Source organism: Acomys russatus, chromosome 2, assembly GCF_903995435.1.
Source record: "Acomys russatus chromosome 2, mAcoRus1.1, whole genome shotgun sequence".
Classification (NCBI taxonomy): domain Eukaryota; kingdom Metazoa; phylum Chordata; class Mammalia; order Rodentia; family Muridae; genus Acomys; species Acomys russatus.
The window spans coordinates 22,190,535-22,205,702 of NC_067138.1; the positions used below are offsets into that span (position 1 = coordinate 22,190,535).

Sequence of the window (15,168 nt, forward strand, 5' to 3'; positions counted from 1 at the left end):
AAGCCATCTCTCCAGCCCCCCAAAATGATGAGCATTAAAGCCAACTGGAGCTGGTGACTCTGTCTAAAAAGAAAAGAAAGAAAGAGAGAAAGGAAGGAAGAAAAAAAAAAGAAAAAGAACAAAAATAAAAAAAGAAGGAAAGGAAAATAGGACCTATAAATCATACTATGAACATATTAGAAACATTATTTCAATTGCCTTGACTATAAACTGTGAAACACTGAAAATAAGATCCCCCTCCATAAACCAATAGAGTTGATTTGGACATAAACAATAACAACACAAATCACGCTGGTTCCATTTTGTCGCTTTTTAAAAGCAGAATTTTAAGTTCCATATTACTTATTTTTAAAGTTACTATAAACTTCATTACATGTTATAATCTAAAGAAAAGTATATAGACTATCATAAAGGACTTAGACCCCTGAGTTCTGGATATCAGGAAAAGAAATATTTGTAGGAAAGATGTACAGTACAAAAGAGGAAGTACATATGCATTTTTCTTTAAATCCAAAAGCAAGCTTTTTCTTTTCTTTCTTTCTTTTTTCTTGTTGTTTTGCTTTGTTTTGTTTTTTGTTTTTGTTTTTGTTTTTAAGAAACGCACCCATATATACTAGCTGACTTTCTATATCTTTCACTAAAAGTTTGTTTAGATTTTCAAAAATGCCAGAAAACCTAAATCTCATTCAAATACCCAATTACAGAAATGTATGTTCTAAACTAAGTCTAAACATTGAAGAAGTAAATTCTGAAATATTTACTACTCCAATGACCATATTCCTTACACCTGCCTCAACCTTATGAATAAACAAAAATGTAAAAGTCTTAAATCCGACAGCTCAGGGGTAGAGCTCTTGCCTGGCATGGCTTTACTTCTACCACCATTTAGAAAAATCTTAACTCTCAAAGGACTCTTTCCCTATGTGAAGGTTTGAATGAGAATAGTGCCATGGGCTCAGACATTTGAATATTTGGTTCCCAGTTGGTGGACTATTTAGGAAGGATTAGGAGGTGTGGCCTTGCTGGGGGCAATGTGTCACTAGGCTTTGAGGTTTCAAAAGCCCATGGCAGGCCCGGTCTCTCTCCAGCTCTACCTGTTGCTTGTGGATAAAGTGTAAACTCTCAGGTACTGCTCCAGTCACATGTGCCTGCCTGATGCAGTGCTTCCCTCCAGGATGACGATCATAGGCTCACTCTCTGAAACAGTAAGCAAGCTCTATATTAACTGCTTTCTTTTATATGTTGCCTTGGTCTTCACAGCAATGGTAACTAAGACAATCAACTACTTTCAGAGACTTTCATCATCCTGGGCTTGATCTTGGCCCCTAGACCAGAAGGGTGGAAGGAGAGAACTTACCCCTGAAAGCTGTCCTTTGCTCTCCACATATATCCCATGGCATGAGCATTCCGATACACATACATACATGATAAAGTATTTTAAGTATTTTTATTTTGTCATAAAGAAAAGACTCTATTCATATACAGAGGGAGCATCAGCTTCTCTTGCTATAACTAGAAGCTATGCTCACCCATTTTATGCTGCCTTTAAGACATTCTGATTATATGCTTATGCTGCTTTTGACCAGAAACTAAAGGGATGTCCTTAGCTCACCTGCTTATCAAGCTTTAGTCTATGGCTGCAATGCCAATTACTCCCCCTTTGTCCAGCCTATCAATAAATGTAGGACTACCAGGCAGTGAGAACACTCTCACTCATAATGGTCTTTTTAACAATAGACTTATCTGTGCTTAAATTACCACTTTAATTTCTGCTGAAGCAATGTATAGAATATAGAACAAAGGCAGTAGGCACCCTCAAAGCTCACAAGAATATGCATACTAATTTTATTTTATGATTTCATTATATGTAGGCTAAACACATGGGCTCTATTTAAACCAGAATCAAAGATTAAACCCTGGTAGGAAACACTAGGTACAGTGAGATCAAAACTTGAACCCAGAAGAATTAAACAGAAACCAGTTACCTTAATGGTGCATATTAACAGATATTCAACAAGAGAGCCAAGCTCATCCATCTTTAAAAGGCTCACTCTGCCCTCTTGTTCCCATGAAAGTAGCATATGCTGACTTCTGGGTCATGATTGGGTGGTTGCCTGGCCCTGACATTCTCAGGCCAACCAGCAGCTGCTGCCACTCAGTTGCTCCTATGGGTTGGCCTGAGATGAACCACTGTTCCTGCCTCACTTCTATCATCTCTGTTTTTCCCAAGTCAACAAGTTCTGTCCCTACCCTGACATCTGTCTTGTTTTCCCTGGTCCCAATTAATCATACTTTTTCTGCCAACCAGAAAAACCTGGAGATTATGGGCAAAACATTCTGGAACAGCCACAGAGAAGATCTATTTGGAATTCTCTTTTGCCCCCTAAAAATTCTAGGATTTTAATCCTTGGATTTCTCCACACTAAGATCTTACTGTGTAAATTTAATTATTTCTGCCCATCTAACCCACATAGGCCTCTATCTAATATTTACTAATATTTATGCATGTTGAGAGTTGCAATGCAGGAATATTCAGGGACATATAGCAAACACACAATATTTGATGTCAGAACATTCTAACAATGACATTAAATCTCCAAATCCCCCCAAGGTCTCACCATGGAGGCTTCTCATTTGGTTTGTGTTGCTGTGATAGACACTATGACCAAATCAACTAGTTGTGGGGGCAGAGTAGGTTGAGAATTTACTTGGCTTGCAAGTTACAATCTATCATGGAGGGAACCCAAGGCAAAAGCTTGAAGCAGAAACCATGGAGGGGTGTCACTTACTCTAACATGGCTCAGCTTGCTTCATAACACAGCCCAGGCCAGCCTGCCTGGGGATATAACACCCTATGGTAGGCTAGGTCTTCCTTTATCAATTAGGATACAGGACATGCCCACAGGCCAGTTTCTCAGACCAAGTTCCCTCTTCCCAAATGATGTAGTGACAAAGCTGGAATTTCAGGTTATTTTTTTTAAACACAGAAATATTATAAGACTAGGTGTTAATTTTAATCCCAGGTGCGAGGGGCAGGGCTACTTCTCAGCAGTTGACTATGATTTGCCTTGTGCTCTGGTAAGGGTACGATGTTGCCAGCTACAGATAGTTTCTGCAATTGTGGGATTTTCAGAGGGTATATAAATAGTAGGCCCCTCATAAGTGGAGTTGGTGGTTGTTGGTCATGGGGAGGGTGGGGTTGTTGGTTGCAGTTTGTGAACTAGTCATGAGCAGAGAAGAAACAAGAAAAAAAATAGATATTTGACAGTGAAGATCAAACTTGCCCCAAGGATCTCGACCCCCATCATCAGCAGGAAGTATCTAATGACAACATTGCCCCTTTATTCAGGGATCTCTTTCCTTTCCTCTCCTTTTTTCTCTCTTCTCTAGTATTAGAGGCTTGAAAGAGCAGAAGAAAACAGGTGGAGAAGGGTGGAAGAAAGAAGAACCCACAAAGTAGTCAGACCAGCTACAAAGTATATCAACTTGACAACCAAGATTAGCCATCACATAAAGCAAACTGATGAAAACAAAAGAGACACCCTTACAAAAGAAATAAATGTTAAATAAAGATCTGTGTGGTTCAGAAGAGGAGATAAATAATTATATTTTCATAGTAAATTCTTAGAGTATAGAAATTGAAGGTTAAAATTAATCATTTTCTGAGGGTATGAGACTAAACTGTCACTGGGCACCAAATACTCTCCTCTGTATTTATTCATATTCTCTTTCTTTAGTGCAGGATTTCTGAGATTTTGGCACTTGGCTGTCAGACTAATCTGCACATTTTCCCATTTACCTTAAAGCTAGTTTGGTCATGTTACAAAGAGATCTAGCCACAAACATGACAGTCAAAGTGACGTGTAATTTCCAGGCCATATCCTTAAAGGGAACGTATGCCCTTCACGTTGTCTCCTAACTTCCATCCCCCAAGGGTAAGGATGTGAAAGGGATCCTGACAAGTGAGACAGCGTCAACCATGCAGGACACACCAAAGCCCAGTATCCTGCTGCCCCCATCGTTCTGAACATTGAACCATCTGGAGACACCATATGAACAGGGACGCTGGGTTCACACCCTACACTCTGGCTTCACTAGTCCTAGGGGGCTAGCAGAGCAGTAAGAGGGAGGGGACCAAGATCTCTGAGTAACTTGATGCATTTGAGCATCTTATGCTGCTGGGTCACCGTTAGGCATAGTGTCAAAATGTTAACCAGACCCCAAAGGACTCCGAAAAGGCCATGGGGACTCCATATGGCTTTCCCATTCACAAACCCCCTTGCACTGATGATATTTGGTCTGAGTCAAAGCAGCTGAATAAATATCCTTACAAATATACACAATAAACATAACATCCTGGTAGTCTGAAAAAAGAATATGTACATACAGACTTCATAATTTAAGCATTGTTCATTTTTCTTAAGACAAAATCCCAAAGTATAGATGTAGAAAAATATTTAAACATTAAGTTTGGGGATAATCCATGGAAACCAAGACTGAACTAAGTTAAAAATAAACTAAAAATATTGTAATGATAACATTCAATTTTGCCATGCTCAGTTGATATCCCCAGGAGGCTTGCTCTTTTCTAAAAGGAAATGGGAGAGGAGTGTATGTGGGGGAGAGGTGAGGTGGGAGGGTGAGACTGGGAATAGTGGAGGGAGGAATATATCATATGAGAGAAGAATTTTTTAAAAACTTTCAATTTGACAAGAAGTGAGAAATACATTAAGTTGCTCGATTCATTGATGATCTTAAATGATTCACCAAAGACTCAGAATCAAAAGTGATGATTTCACAGCAGTTAAAGAGATACTGACTCGTTTCATCTGACACAAGTGAGCCTGCCCTGAAATGGTCAACGTCCATTCTCTTGCTCCGTCATTCCTAACATGTGTCTTACATTTCATGGTCCAATGTGGCTACTTCCATGCCTGCCACCACATACTTATGCCAGCAGGAAGAATTTAGGAAGAAAAAAAAAAAAAGAAAGAAAGAAAGAAAGAAATTTTCCCATCCCTCACTACGTATTTAGAAACTACCTTTTGTCACTTCTGTTCACAATCCCGGGCCACAACCTGAAAAAAAGATCCTTTCTCTTATCTACAAGGAAATCTTCAAAATGAGATAAGATCAGATATTTAAGTCTTACGTGGAGGCAAAAGTGTATCACTATAGGAGAAACGAACAATGAGCAATGAGTGTTTGGGCAGTCTGAAGGCATTTCCGGGAACTTTTTTTTTTTTTTTTTTTTTTTTTTTTTTTTTTTTTTTTTAAGAGAGAGGTGTAAGAATCTGGAGATGGGCCTGTGCCTAAATAATCAAAAGAAACTCTATGAAAATATAAAAAAAACAGATAGGTTTTTACATAAGATATAAACATACATTAAAGCTACACACAAAATGAAAGTCCTCCTCAATGTTAGAACTGACCTGTGAGGTGATGGTGAATGAATACCGTAATAACCTTGAAACAGTGGCAAGAACCAACCTATGGGTGAATGAGTACAGTATGATAACACCTTCCCCTAACCCTACCACCCTTGTGATAACAAACAGATAACTAACAGAAAAACAAGCATGAAAAGGGGAGGATGCCATTTCTGGAGTCCCAAGAACTCCTTCTCTGGGGCAACAGTCACAAAAAAGAAAAAGCTGAAATTCCAAACAAGCACGGAAAGAAGGCCAACTTGAAACATTACAAGGCATTAAAGGAAACATCAACATTTCTTGCACAACCTCTGGAAATGTGTCACCATCTACAAAGCCTTTGGTTCTGGCAAGAAGACAACAACAGAGAAAATTCAAACAGCCGCAGTGACAGCTAAGCCAGATCTTGGCCCGTGCTCGACTAAAGGAGATAAGGTTTTTAAAGAGTAAAAATACAGGGCACCAGCATTCTATGTTGCCAAACTGTTCTATAAACCCAGAGAATGTTTTATATCAGTATTCTAAATTTAACGCGCTGGAATCCTGTCATATTATACCATTTAACCTTTTCAAATGAAGGCTTTGCCTTTTCATGGAAAGTATGTATTTTGTACTAGTGACAAAACACAATGTCCTTGGCTTAGACTTTCTCCACCAAAATGGGCCCCTTCTGTGCACTATGCTGAGCTACACCGTAAAGCAGGAAGACAGTACACTTAAACAAGGAAATCCAAGTCTCAAATCAAGAATTCCATTTAAATGACAGTTTTCTTAACATCATCATCTTTGAATTACCGGATAGAAATTGTTCATATGAGTGAGAGGAAAGCAAGAAAAGATATTCATATTAGATGTCTCAAGAGTCAAGTGTTAAGCTCAATACCATCAGAAAAGTGAACTGACAGCAGTTTTAAGCAATATAACATTCCTAGGGATATTTTCCTGGGATTACAATGGTAATTTTATGAATAAAAGATATTAATTTTCATATAGCAAATATAACTCTAATAATATAGAACATTTTGAATTAATAAACCTCTTGGAAAATAATAAAAATCCATCTATTATCAAAATTCAATACATAAAAAATATAATACATAAAAATGTATGCACATTAAAACAAGCTGTATTTCAGGTTAACGTGTAAATTAAATTTTTATTTGGTATCAATACTAACTATATGGTAAGAGAGCCCTGCACAATACATTGTTGAAAGTACTGAGAAACAATTCAATTATGCCAGTTGTCAGGCAACTCATTTGAAAAAAAAATTGTATGTGTATGCATGTGTTTTGATGTGTGTGTGTGTGTGTGTGTGTGTGTCTGTGTCTGTCTTGTGTGTTAGTTTTCTATTGGTGTGATAAGATTCCATGATGAAGGCAACGTATAAAACAAAACGTGTGTTGGGGCTCATGATGGCACAGGACTAGAGTCTATGATCACCAGGGCAGGGAACATGGCAGCAGGCAGGCATGGCGTGCTGAAGCAGAAGCTGAGAGCTTACATTGACTGACAAACATGAAGCAAAGAGAGACAGAGCTAACTGGGAACGGTATGGGTTTTGAAACCTCAAATCCCTCCCCACATTGACATACCTTCTCCAACAAGGCCATGCCCTCTAATTCTTCCCAAACAGTTGCACCAAGTAGGAGCCAGGCATTTAACCACGTGAGCCTAGGGCTCCACTCACATTCAAACCACCACAGTGTGTGCATACATGTTCATGTGTGTGAAGGTGGGTAAATAGTTGCAGGGGCTTATGTGTGTCGGTCTTCTCCTTCCCCCTTGTTTGAGAAAGGGTATCTGTGCTGTTTTTCACTTCATGAGCCTGGCTAGCTGGCCCTCAAGTTTCTGGGCGTTCTCATGTTCTTATGCGCCCATTTCCCCCACAGAAGCTCTGGGCTTGCATTCATTTGCATTATCGGAATTTTACATGCTTATGCTTTGTAACTAACTGACCAGTGATCTCCCTCAGCAAACAGTACCAACTCAGGGAAACCTCTAAGTTGTGCCGGGTTAAAGGATTAAGGAGGAGCCCTTCTTTGTCTACCATGCTTTGAAACTAGCAAGCTAGGGAGGCCATAAAAGGGGAAAACAAATCAAATCTACAAGTGAAACTCTGCCCACTTCCAAGTGCCTTGGCATTCCCTGAACCACAGCGACAAGCACAACCAGTGTCCCCTCACAGTTGACCCCTAACACCTAGAGTTAGAGTAGGACTCCCTAAGAATAGAACCTTCCTCAAATTGGACCGACTTATTTCATCTCCACCAACAGGCAAAACGCAACAAGCCTCTTGTCACAAGGAAAGTTTCAGCATTGCCACTGGGCCAAATTCTGCCACACCAATACCCACAACACACATCTTGCTCTTGGGGGACAAACAGTTCTCCCCTTAACCTAGTAAAGCCTTCCTCATCCTTCAGGGGCCTGCTCTGTCACTACTTGTACAAAACTGTCCCTACTCCCAGACTGAATGTGTCCCTCTGGGCCTCTCTGATCCTTTGCATATGGCTCTAATGTTGCTTCCTGAACACACTACTGTGATTGTCGGGGGCACTTTCCTCTTTCCTCCAATAAAGTATGTTTAACTTCTGTTTATATCTCTAGTATCTAACATAAGCAACATTTGTCATCTTGGGCTGTTATAATGAGCGGAGGAAGCTCTGAGTGAATGTGCACTTTGACTTGAGAAGGCCTTGTTAAAGACTGGAAGACCAGTTGACCCATGGGAAAATGGCAAAGCGATTGCCCATATGGCCAGGCTTGAGAGAAAAGGCAAAGCTCTTCTCAGGAGTCCCAGTATGAGTGTTTGTGAAGGACCGATCGGTGTGTGCAAGACTAGCAATTCTAGCTTCCTTCTTCTCCATGACACTTCTGGCCTCTGGAGACCTCCCACTGAAGCAAGCCAACCCGTCCCCCATGCTGTACCTAAAAAACAGGAGGAGGTTCCAGGTTTCAGTGGTCAGGTTGTAGAGGGGAGAGAACCCCACCTATCTCACTGGCTATGTGTCCGTTCTTCATTCCCTCGGTGCCCCGAGGCAAGGTTTCAGGACCCAAGCTGCACAGGACCCGGGCAGGCTGTCCAAACAAAACACTAGATTGATAGCTTAAACCAAAACATATTACGTCACTTTTGTGAAGATAAAATGTTCTAGATCAGAACAGCTCCTTGGTTTGCAGTGGTCACATTCTCTAGCTTCTGTGCACATGCATGCCTCCCTGGCATCTCTGAATGTGCTCAAAACACTGCTTCTGAGACCACTGAGCAGAGCTTACCTAGATGACTCATTTTAACCTAATTCTGTCTTTTAAAGACGCTATCTGTAAATTCAGCCCAATTTTGCAACACAGGGTTAAGATTTCAACATACGGATCTTGGGGAGGAAAGAAGATAATTCAACCCATAGCACAAGGATTAGGACCAACAGATCCAATCAATGCCTGTTTACCGATGAGCCAGACAGGTCTAGAAAAGATTGCTTTCAGGTGCATTTTCATTCAGCTTTGCTTATTTTTGCTTGGTCGGTCTGTTTGTTTTCAATGAGTGCCTGCAACTGGCAGAGCTCACGGAGGAAGTAAACAGACCCTCCTCCATGTTCAGGAATGGATCATCTAGTTAAAAATGGCATCTCTAACTGCTATTCCCAAGGTACAAATAGAAACACCAGGAGAAGCCAAGGTAGGGAGCCTCAGGCCTTAAAATTCAGCTCCCTCTCTCTGCTTATGAGGCCCCAAGCAGAGCTCCCCTGCAAGGAGCTAAGAGACCAACTTAGATATAGAAAATGCAAATGTTTAGTGAGCATTATAAGGAACCATGTTAAGTGATGGTGGCTATTACATGAAATATAGAGTCTTCTCATCCCCTTAAAGTTAACTGGGAATAAAGAATACCATGAAGGAGGCCACTGGTGAGATGGCTCAGCAGGTAAAGGCTCTGGTGGCCAAGCCTGATGCCTTGAGAGGCAGAATTAGCTGTCCCACACCCAAAAAATGGAAAGAAACAACCAACTGACCCCCACAAATGTATTAGCAACAGATACACACACACACACACACACACACACACACACAGAGAGAGAGAGAGAGAGAGAGAGAGAGAGAGAGAGAGAGAGAGAGAGAGAGAGATCAAATAAATAGATAAATGCAACTTTAAAAAAAAACACCCTATCAGAAGACCTAGAAACAGGAAAAAAAATATATAGAAAAGAATTAGAGAAGGAAAGTTTTAATTCTGATGATGGCCTATCTTCCTGACTCTTTATAGCACCAGCAGAAGTAAAGTAAACCCCTTACCATGGCCCTTGCATGAACCAGACCACAGCCACATCCAGTGCACTCCATCTCCTCTGCACAGCACCCTGGAAAAATGCTATTACTTCACTTGTACTGGTGAGGGAAAAGGAGCCCAAGAAATTTAGGGGTAACCGAAGTTACACAGACTGGACCCACTTTTTAGGGTATCAAAGTCATTTACTTCTATAAAATGCAAAGCTCCAATTCTTTGCCCACTGAGGCCATAATGTGGCACAGCTGTGCCTGACAGCATGCCGAAAACAATCCCAGCAAACACACGTCTCACGTGGTTGGAAATGACAAATCCTCTTGGTCCTTACAAGTGTCCCAGTTTATACAATGACTTACGAAGCCACCCTGAGCCCACTGAGAAACAGCTATACAGTTCTCTAGGACCAGTGGAAAAGAAAACAGTGAGACCCCTTGTTCAAAATGCAGGGAGAAAAAGTCTAGCAAAGGTACAGAGATGCAAGACTGGTTTTCTTTCGTGTACCTGCTAGGGTCTTGCTCATTTGCCCCATCTGACATCATTTGCAAAACCTAAGTAAAAAGATAAAAATTAGTAAGAATTTCAAGATGGCAGAGGATGACTATTAAACCAAACAGGGACTTTCCTGAGAACAGAAACCTGAGCCGCAAGGATATATACATATATACACATAAATACCCCAAGGGTCCAGTGTCTCTCTTCACAGTCCACTCATATGGTCTATGATCCTATACTGTGTCATAGACTGAAAAGAGTAAGCAAGATACAACCAACTATTGCCCAGATTTAGATATTAAGTACTGGTTCTATGAAACCATTTATCTAGAAATGTTTTCTAGTGTTTCTAACAAAGCACACACTCCTTTCCCAAGCATAAGTAACAAGAAAAATGCAAGCAAAGTAAGTCACTCAATACCATCTTATCTATGCAGCATTCATCTAAATAATGTAACTCACCCATGATCAAAATGAAATTTCAGATCACATCATAGGAAACGATAGTGCAACACAAAGTAAATTCAAATTTAAGGATGACTGAAGAATTGTCATTTTAAAAACAGGATGGAGAGATAAGAGTTCATTGAGTCACTCATTCATTCATTCATTCATTCATTAAACACTGATTTATCACATATAACATTAGGAGCACTGAACAACATGGGCAGGTGAGGGGCTGGGGGTGGGGCAAGCAAGAGATAGTCTGGTCTTCTGGGATCAGTCTACTAGAACAAAACACAAAGAAACAAACTAAGCCACCAACTGCTTTTTCTATTAGTAGAATGGGTATAAATCAGGAAATACCCAAGGGGAAAGATAATGGAGCCTTGAATCCCAGCTGATTCTACCAGATATAGAGGAAAAGCCCTTCCCAGGTATGAAGGTAAGCTAGTTGTGGTGGTACACTCCAGTGACCCCAGCAAGGTTCAGAGGGTTGGGGGAGTAGACTTCTCAGGATGTTTAGTTCAAGTCCAGCCTGAGTTACACAGCAAACCTGCTCTCAAAACACAACAAAGGACTGCAAACGCATAGCATCCTCTGGAAAGGGCTTGTCACTCTAAGTAACAGCCACCTTAAAGCAAACGATGTGTTACAAACTGATACTCTGTTACAGATGCGGGGGTTGGGGGGTGGGTGGTGATGGAAACTGTTCAGGCCCTGGGAAGGGTGTGGAAAAGCACTATCCCCTCAAAAGGCCAAAGGGAAGACAGGACGAGAAAGTGCAAGATCTGGTGCTGTGATTTTTCTTTAGAGGAAATACCATTTTGTTTGCCAATTTGTGGGCACGGGTAAACGCACGTTTTTGGTACAGCAAAATGTGCTGTCTACCTCTTCTTCCTTTTCCTAATAAAGATATGAGTCACCCTTCAACTATGTCAGTGGCTTAAAGCAAAGGCCCAAATATAAAATGATGAGCAGCCCAAAACATCTGTAAGTAAGTCTTAAGAAGGAACTGTCAATTTGGTGTTTTGTTTTGTTTTGTTTTCACAACGAACTTACCAGTCAAATTTTTTTCAACACTATGGCTAACTTCTTAAATAAAAAATAATATATATTGGTTGTCTCCATTTCTTATCCTTCCTTTAGAATAGGTTCCTAGAAGAGGAATTTTCAGGCCAAGCAATATGAATATTTTTAAGCTTTTGGCACAAGTAAACATAGTGTAATATGAAAACTAAATTGAGCATATCAACTACAGATGACCATGCAAAACTCAAAGGGGACAGAATGCCGCTGCAAACGACTTCCTGAAGAGAAAATTGAAGAATGCAGTATGAGTAAATTTAAGGTACTGAGCAGTTATGACAAAAAGAAGCAGAGTTAATTTTTTAAAGCCACATCCAGGGATCCAAGCATGGAGGTTCCTACCTCTAACATCAGCACAGGAGAGGCTGAGGGGAGAGGCAGGCACGAGACTTGAGTCTAGTCTGTGCTATATAGTTCATTTCAGGCCAGCTCTGGGCTACACAAGCTATTGTTTCTCAGGAAAAAGAAGAAGAGGAAGAAGAAGAAGAGGAGGACGAGGACAAGGAGGAGGACAGGGAGAAGGACGAGGAGGAGGAAGAGGACAAGGAGGAGGAAGAGGAGGAGGACAAGGAGGAGGAGGAGCGCATGATTTCTGAATAATGAGCAAAATACTATTCCTAAAAAGAAAATGCAATCGACTTTACACTTCTACTATCTCTTGCTTCACTATTGCAACAATAATGAGATTTCTAATTCTAACAATCAGTGTTCAGATAAGAGAGGAAACTGACTTTTATTTTACTTTATTTTTGAAACAGGGTTTCTCGTAATTCTGGCTGTCCTGGAATTCACTCTGTAGATCAGGCTGCCTCTGGCCTGCCTGCCTCTGCCTCCCAAGTGCTGGGATTGAGGGTGTGTGCCACTAAGCCTGGTGAAAATTCACATTTTAAATAAAGATCAACAAGTTGGTTTTTGAGACAGCGCCGGAAACTTGCCTATTTCTGCAACTTAGCATTGGCAGTCTCCTTTTCATCTATTTTCAGAAAGGCTGTTTCTAAGAATGACTCAGACTCTTCAAATCCAAAGACTTATTTCCCAACAAAGTTTCATTGAAGTCAAATTTGAAGCCATTACAAGTTATATCTCCTTGACATGTTCTTGTCAGTAACTTCTACAGTGCCGTAAAATAACCCTATGTAGCACTAGATACCAGGGTAGTCTCCCAATGTGTATCTTCTCAGAGATACCCTAGGGGTTAGGGTAAACGGAATTTGAGAAGCCAACCTGTGTGTTTTGCATTTCCTGAGACATTGGCCTTTCCTTCCTGACTTAGCCAAGTGAATTTCTACAGAGTGGTGGCTAACACAAACTTTACAGATAGAACGAAACTCGGGAGGAAGTTTGGTATTTGAAATATTTCCCTTCGAACCTAGGCACGGGGGTGGCAGGGGTGGGGTGGATGGGACATGGCGCTGAAGAGGAGAAACTAGAGGATCTGAATGGGATGTTGGAGGTCAACTCTTTCCTCAAAGGATGCTGCCACATGTATCAGGGTGGACAGGAACCGACTGTAAATTCCTTGTATTGTTCGCAGCAAGGAAATTTCCACCTTTAGGTGAAGTGTTGGGAGTTCATTTTCCCACACTTCTCTCCTCTCCTGTCTGAAACTGAATGCAATGCTTCTAGAGCACAATTTCAGTGAGCCAAGCTGGGACCAGGAAACAGCTCCTGCCCAGGCTACGAAATCCTGAAGTTGTCAGATGCAAGGCGAGTTTTATGACATCGCTTTCAAAGGGTGTGTACAGAGGACCAAGGAACCAAGTGGAGGGCAGATTTAAACGGGGAGAAAGGAGATTGTAGGGCTGGGAGGGAGGGCGCACACATGTGGCTTTAATATGCAACAGCTGCCAGAGAGGGTGACCCCACTGCGCTCAGTCCTCTGCCCCCACCTTCAGAATCCAACTTTTCAATGATTATACCTAAAGGCACTTCACTGCTATTGACATAATAACCGAATCCGGCTGCACCACATTCAAGGACTTGTTAAACACTGCGTGTACCTGAAAGTAGGAAATTTAAGCATGAAACCAAAGCTTTTAAACAAAATATGAGCGGAGGAAAGGTGGGGGGGGGGGAGGGATAAAGAAAATGACACAATGAAATTAGCCCTGGGAGATGGATAAAGAAAACTGAGCGCAGATGGGACAGGCAGAATGGCCGCAGGTTAACTTCTCCCACGCGAGTTTTTCAAGGCCCTGACCACTCTGTGCGAGTTCAGTAACGAGCCCATCCCCAGGGTCCCCCTGCCACCAGCACGGACGCCGGGTGCTGGCGCAGACAATGCTGCGGACTTGGTGCTCGGAGAGCGAGTCACTCACCGACACCAGGAACTCCAGCGTGCCCACGTAGTCGCGCTCGGTCTTCTGCAGCTCACTGAGCACGCACACGCGCAGGCGAAGCTGCTTGTCCGCGTCCCTAGCGCCCTCATCACTCATGGTGGCCGGCGGGACGCGGGGCTTGGGGCAAGTGCACTGCTCCGCGCCTGCTGCCGCCACTGCCGCCTACAAAGTTGCAGCCTCTGTGGAGTCCGAGTTGGAATGCAGCTTCACATGCTGGCCCCAAGGCCGGGCGTGGGCAGAGGAGGGTGCTCTGGCTGTGGCGCGCGCGCGGGAGGCGCGGGACTCTGAGTAGGAGACTCCCGGGAGAGCGGGAGCCGGGCTCGCCCGCCGCTCTGGCCTCACGCGGCCCCAGCCCTGAGGGGAGGCGGCTCCGCCAGCCACAGCGGTGGCTTGGACATCAATCAAATGCTTTCAATCCATGTGACTCCGACCCTTTACCCTTAGCCAAATCTCAGGAAAAAGGAAACACAACCCTGGGGAAGCGTATCGTGCCAGCTAAATAAACACACACACACACACACACACACACACACACACACACACACACACACACACACACACACAATGCAACTAAGCCAAGGTTCCCAAACCTAGAAGGACACTTGTGAGATGGCTTAGAGGGCTGCTCCTGGGAATCCCGCCCATTATTTAGCTTTAATGTGTTTTGCACCAAGTCTGAAAGCAAAGAAACAAGTCCCCACGGTTACATAACTGCTTGGAAACAAAAACAGCCACAGCATTGACCCTCCCGGCTTTGACAAGGAACACATTGATTTTGGGTTTTAGTCTAGTGCAAAACAGGTTTGATTTAAAAAAAAAAAAAAGAAAGAAAGAAAAGAAAAGAAAAAAGAAAAAAAAAGCATTACTATTTCACAGAGCAGACAACCTTCTGTCAAAGCTTGAAATGTCAATTAAAGTGATAAATAAGGACACTAGAGGGAAGGTGACAGCCCTTATCTGTGCACCCTGGCTAAGTACATTTTAACACCATTTTGTGTCTATAACTGTTTGTCAGCTCTTTCCAAGAATTGTGATTTTAAAAGAGATAAAAATGTCCAAAGTTCATCGGAAGACACAAGGTAGGAAGCTA

At 42.1% G+C, this 15,168-nt stretch overlaps 1 protein-coding gene across 1 annotated transcript in view; it reads right to left on the bottom strand.

Moving 5' to 3' along the window:
• Window positions 1–14,274, bottom strand: part of Prex2 (phosphatidylinositol-3,4,5-trisphosphate dependent Rac exchange factor 2) — a 292,170-nt gene extending 277,896 nt beyond the window's left edge. Inside the window, exon 1 of the mRNA XM_051159079.1 lies at window positions 14,058–14,274. Coding sequence (XP_051015036.1) covers window positions 14,058–14,174 — 117 coding nt within the window. The 5' untranslated portion in view covers window positions 14,175–14,274. The remainder of the gene's footprint in view (window positions 1–14,057) is intronic.
• Between the last annotated feature and the right edge of the window lie 894 nt (window positions 14,275–15,168).